The 5029-nt window shown below is 42.1% G+C and overlaps 1 protein-coding gene across 1 annotated transcript; it reads left to right on the plus strand.

Moving 5' to 3' along the window:
* The first annotated feature begins 701 nt into the window (after positions 1–701).
* crybgx (crystallin beta gamma X) lies at positions 702–4602 on the plus strand. The gene is made up of 6 exons (XM_076078754.1): positions 702–745; positions 1149–1197; positions 2306–2427; positions 2779–2914; positions 3530–3669; positions 4470–4602. The coding sequence occupies exons 1-6, from the start codon at positions 702–704 to the stop codon at positions 4600–4602; spliced, it is 624 nt and encodes a 207-aa protein (XP_075934869.1).
* The last annotated feature ends 427 nt before the right edge of the window (positions 4603–5029 follow it).

The raw sequence follows: 5029 nt of genomic DNA on the forward strand, positions 1-5029 counted from the left end.
ATGACATTAAAAAGGAGGTGAGCTACTTCCAGGTCCTGGTCTTGTGGTGGGTCACTCATAGTCCTGGTTTACTGAGACACTCGGTGGAGCTGAGCCTGAGCTTGTTGTTGTGTCACATTGTACAGATTGTAGAAAAGCCCCGGAGACAACTTTGTGAAAAACATTTCACTAAACAATACGTCAGACATGTGAATCATGTTAAACTCATACCAGGTGAACCCTGCAGCAGTCCAATCTGTACATTCAGGTTCATAGAGGACCCCCCCCCCCCCCCCCCCCCCCTTCAGGGTCACGACCTCTTTACAGTGAATGCAGCGTGCTGGAGCTTTGCCCGGCACAAAGCGTGAACACAAACATTATGGTGAGGTGCATTGTTGTGCAAAAACGCTGAATTGTTCAAAGCCAAAAACTGTTGGCTCTGCACTCTCACATCTACATGTTAGTGTGAACAGAAACGCTCTTCTATTTCTATTGATGTGTGTGTGTGTGTGTGTGTGTTTGTATGTTTTTTTTTGTGCTCTGCATGCACTTGCAGGGTTTGTGTGTGTGATGACACAGAGGACAACATGAGCGTGGTCCTGTGTGTGTGTTTAGCATATCAATGGCGACTGTTGCAGAAGCTCTGTGAGCCTTCTAGCAGCCGAGGCCTCTCCTCTCCTCGCTGTATTTAAGGGGCCTCCTTGTTGCCTCGCAGAGCGGACATGAACATCTTCACTAAAGTCCCAGGATTTGCCCAACAAACAAGGTATGTTGAGAGCGCCGTGCTCCAGAGTCAGACCCCCACCAGACCCCCCCAGACCCCCCCCCCCCCCCCCCCCCCCCCAGGTCAGGTGTGGAGGTTCTCTGCTCTGCTCTCTGGGACGCCTCCTACACCAGTTTCCCTAAACATGCACAAACTGTACAGTTTAGGTGCAAGTTGATGGTTTTATTTTGAAAGACTGGAGCATGACGACACTTTAAATATATATTATAATCAGTCGTGACACAAGTTATGACGTTTTTTTCAGCGGCTCAGGTCTTCAGTTTCACCTCAAAAACGCCGTCATTTGTTTCCAAAGTTTCTCTGTGGTTGTTCCATCTTCTGTATTAGTTATGGACTGGTGTGTTTGTGGTGTAATTATTCATTGAAAATGTTTCTGTATCTGCAGCAAGCTGGGGTCTGTGCTCCAACGTGCCTTCTACGGGTCCAGTGGGAGGGTGAGTCCAACATTATGAGTCAGGATCTTTGAATGGTGCTGACTCGTGAGTGTATATTAACATACTTGTTCCCTGTTTTCTTTTTATTATAATACTAATTTCTAATTACTTCATTGTTTTATTCAAAGCTACGTAGCTTAGCATAAAGACTGGAGGCAGGGGGAAACAGCTAGCCTAGCTCTGTCCAGTTAGTTATAAAATGACACCCACCGACACCTCTTAAAGGTACAGTGTGTTGTATTCAGCGCGATCTATTGGCAGAGATGGAATATAATATTAATAAGTATGTTTTTCTTTAGTGTATGATCAGCTGAACATGCAGCCCAGTATCATAGCAGGTTGTGAAACAGTCACGAAATAAGAATCTATTGGTTTTCTAATGTTTTTTCCGTGTCGCTCAGGACAAAAATAACACCAATGGAGAGTCAACTAGGAGCTTTATTCGTGGTGGACAGAAATTAAATGCATTCATGTTTCTACAGTAGCCCAGAATGGACAAATTCAAACACTGGCTCTAGAGAGGGACATTCACGTTTTCAGCGTCCTGCATGCTTGGCACACTGGAGAAGTTTCAGTTGGTTTGCAATCTGCAGCGTCACCGCTAGATGGCGCCAAATCCCACATGCTGCTACTTTAAGTTCACTAACTAAGTTTTATCTCGATAGTTTAATCTATACACAAAGAGTAGTCATGCAGCGTAATTATATCTCGATGACTCGCCCAAGTTTCCAGGAAGACACTACTGACTGTTTACAAATAAATATTTACTGCATGTTACTCCCCAAAAATACAATATAAATATTACAGTTAATTTTAGTTGATTTACATTTACCTTTGGGGAGCTTTGTCACCAGTTACTAATCTTCCAAACTGTCCTTTTTTTTTAAATATTACACATCATGACTCAGGTCATTATGAACATGTTGAACAAGTGGAAGGAGAGACACAGAAGATGTAAAGAAAAAGTTTCTCTGCAAGTGGCAGTTGAATGAAATGAATGTAACATCTATAAGAGGCACCTGAACACCTGAGTGGTGACGTTTGCGGTGAAATCCCAGCAGGCTCTGTGATGTCATTCTTTTTCCACTTTGCTGTCTCTTGACCTCAGGTGACCCTTTTCGAGCAGCGGAACTTCGCTGGCAGGCGGCTGGACCTAAGCTCGGACTGCACCCGGATCAGTGACAAGAACTTCCCAGAGAGATGCAACTCTGTGCAGGTGGAGAGCGGAGCGTAAGTCCACAACACCCACACCTGGAGTACTGGAGGGTCCACAAGAGACCCGGACAGAGAACGAGCAGATTAACATCATTGTATTATAGTGAACAACAAGAGAGATGTTTTCATCTAAAGAGGGGGAACTCATAATGTATAAATGTAAAATATAATGAATGCACCCAAAACCCAGTGGTGCAGATATGAGCCCTGTTCATCTGTTCTGGTGGAAAGATGAGCCTTGAGCCAAGAAAATGAACAAACAACAACCAGAATTTAGTTTGGTAATATGCAGGTGAAGCTAAATCTAAAGGTAGAAAACATCACAAAATTACATATAATATAGAAAATGCACATTCTTCTTCACAGATGGGTCGGTTACGAGCATGAGAACTTCCGGGGCCGTCAGTACCTGTGGGACATGTCCGACCGGGGAGAGTACAACTGCTACGACAAGTGGTGCGCTCAGGTGGACCACGTCTCCTCTGTCCGCGCTGTCAAACAGGTGAGACACACCAAGCGCACACCTGGATCACAGCTGCTGCATATGCAACATCTGTTTCTCTCTCATGAATTCATCAAAGCATGTAAATTAAAAAAATTAGACAGAAATAGTTGTTGAATCTGACATTTTACAGGAAATAAAAAAGTATTTTCTGTGTCAGATTTTTCCCACAAATGTAATGTTTACATTTAAATTTACATTTAAACCAGAGTTGTTATTTAGTAAATGAGTTGGTTACCTGCAGTATATATGGAAATACATCATTTTAAATGACTAAAGACCTGTGCAATGGTTTCAAGATTACATAATTTTAAAAGTAGGATTTATTTACAAAATCTAAAAATAAAAACTGTACTTCTTTCATCGTGCCTTTAGATGTAAACAGTCTGTACATGTGTAAATTGTTCAGACTGTAATTTGCAGGCTGTTCCAGTTAATAAAAGAGTCGATCACTGAGGCAAAACATGTACTAAATAAAGAAAATAAAGTCCTAATAATTAGAAATTAGACTAAATGCCCTAATGATTTCAAACTCTGGAGAAATAATTAAAAACGCTAACACAGAGTCAACATATTCACCCGCCGACACTCAATGGAAGCTTTTTCTTCTTCCAGGACAACAACCCGGGCAGAGCTCAGCTGTTTGAGCGAGCCGGCTTCTCTGGTAAGAAGATGGAGATCCAGGACGACATCCCCAACCTGATGAGCCGCTACAGCCTCAACCGAGTCGCCTCCATCCGCGTGCTCGGAGGAGCGTAAGTCAAACATCCTGCCTGTTCTCTTTAACAGCCAATCAGCTGATCCAAGAGGAAACGGACTCAAACGATCGGTCAATAGTTGCCGATTAATTTGCTTTCAAACGACTTTTAATTGGACAATTGCAATTTACTTCAATGTTTCTACAGAAGTCCAAGTACACATTTTTGTGACTTGAAAATATAGTTGTGATGTTTAGTTAAAGTGTGTTTGTGTGAGGTTCTTCTCCAGAGTCAGAGTTCTACTACAGGTCAGTGTTCTACTGTAGTAGAACACTGACCGGAGAACCAGCACGGGAGAAAATCAATCTACTCCTGTGGACGTATTTTAGACTCTTTAAAGACTCTATATCAGATTAAGTTTTAAGCTATATTTAGAATATGTTCACCTCTTTACCTTTCTGAAGCTGTTATCTTTGATCTCTTCAAAGACACCAGACTCCATTCACTGAAACAGTGATTTAACCTCTCAGAACTCAGGAGCTGCTGCTCTACTGCTGCCTCCATCTGTTAGTGTGTTTGTGTTATTGTGAGACTTTAGTGTTTTAAAGGGTTAGTTTGGACTCAAAGTCACACAATAAACTAACAGATGGAGGCAGCAGTAGACCAGCAGCTCCTGTGTTCTGAGAGGTTAAATCACAGTTTTGTCAAAGGAGTCCGGAGACAACAAACCTTTTCTTCAACTGTATGTTGAACCAGATGTTTAGGATTAATCAGAGCACACACACTGTGACATGTCTATGTTTTTAGAATGTGTTCACAGTAAACACTAGTGTGTGTGTGTGTGTGTGTGTGTGCAGGTGGGCCGTATACCAGGAGCCGAACTACAGAGGGCCTCATTACATCCTGGAGAAGCGTGATTACAACAACTTCTCGGACTGGGGCAGCCAGAACAGCACCGTGGGCTCAATGCGCCGAGTCCGCTTCAACTAAACACCTACAGCAGGACTCCTCCTGACAACACAAGAAACCTGCAGCTTTACACACAAACTACAAAACTTATTTTAGTAATAAACTGTTTATTAAAAAAACAAGTTTTGATTCTTTTTAATTTTGAGTCGTTCAGCAAAATGTTGAATATTTTCTGAACTGGTGGCGCCAGTTATAAATGTTAATAAGTGGAGATTCACTTTAATTAAACAGAAATGAACGATATGAGAACAAGAGACGCAACTAAAGCAGATTATGTTGGATTTCAAATGTTTAAAGTAAAACTCAATAAGGCTCAGAGTTCATCCACGAGGTAGACTAAAGCTCAAATAACCCAGTTAGTAAAAAGAAAATGATCTAAGTTTCATCAACACAGGATCACATGTTACCGTGTTTCTTTCCCCCCCGTCAGTCAACTCACCTGGAACTT

The sequence above is a fragment of the Anarhichas minor genome, unplaced genomic scaffold (assembly GCF_050575085.1).
Source record: "Anarhichas minor isolate MPS153535 unplaced genomic scaffold, ASM5057508v1 ptg000067l, whole genome shotgun sequence".
Classification (NCBI taxonomy): Eukaryota; Metazoa; Chordata; class Actinopteri; order Perciformes; family Anarhichadidae; genus Anarhichas; species Anarhichas minor.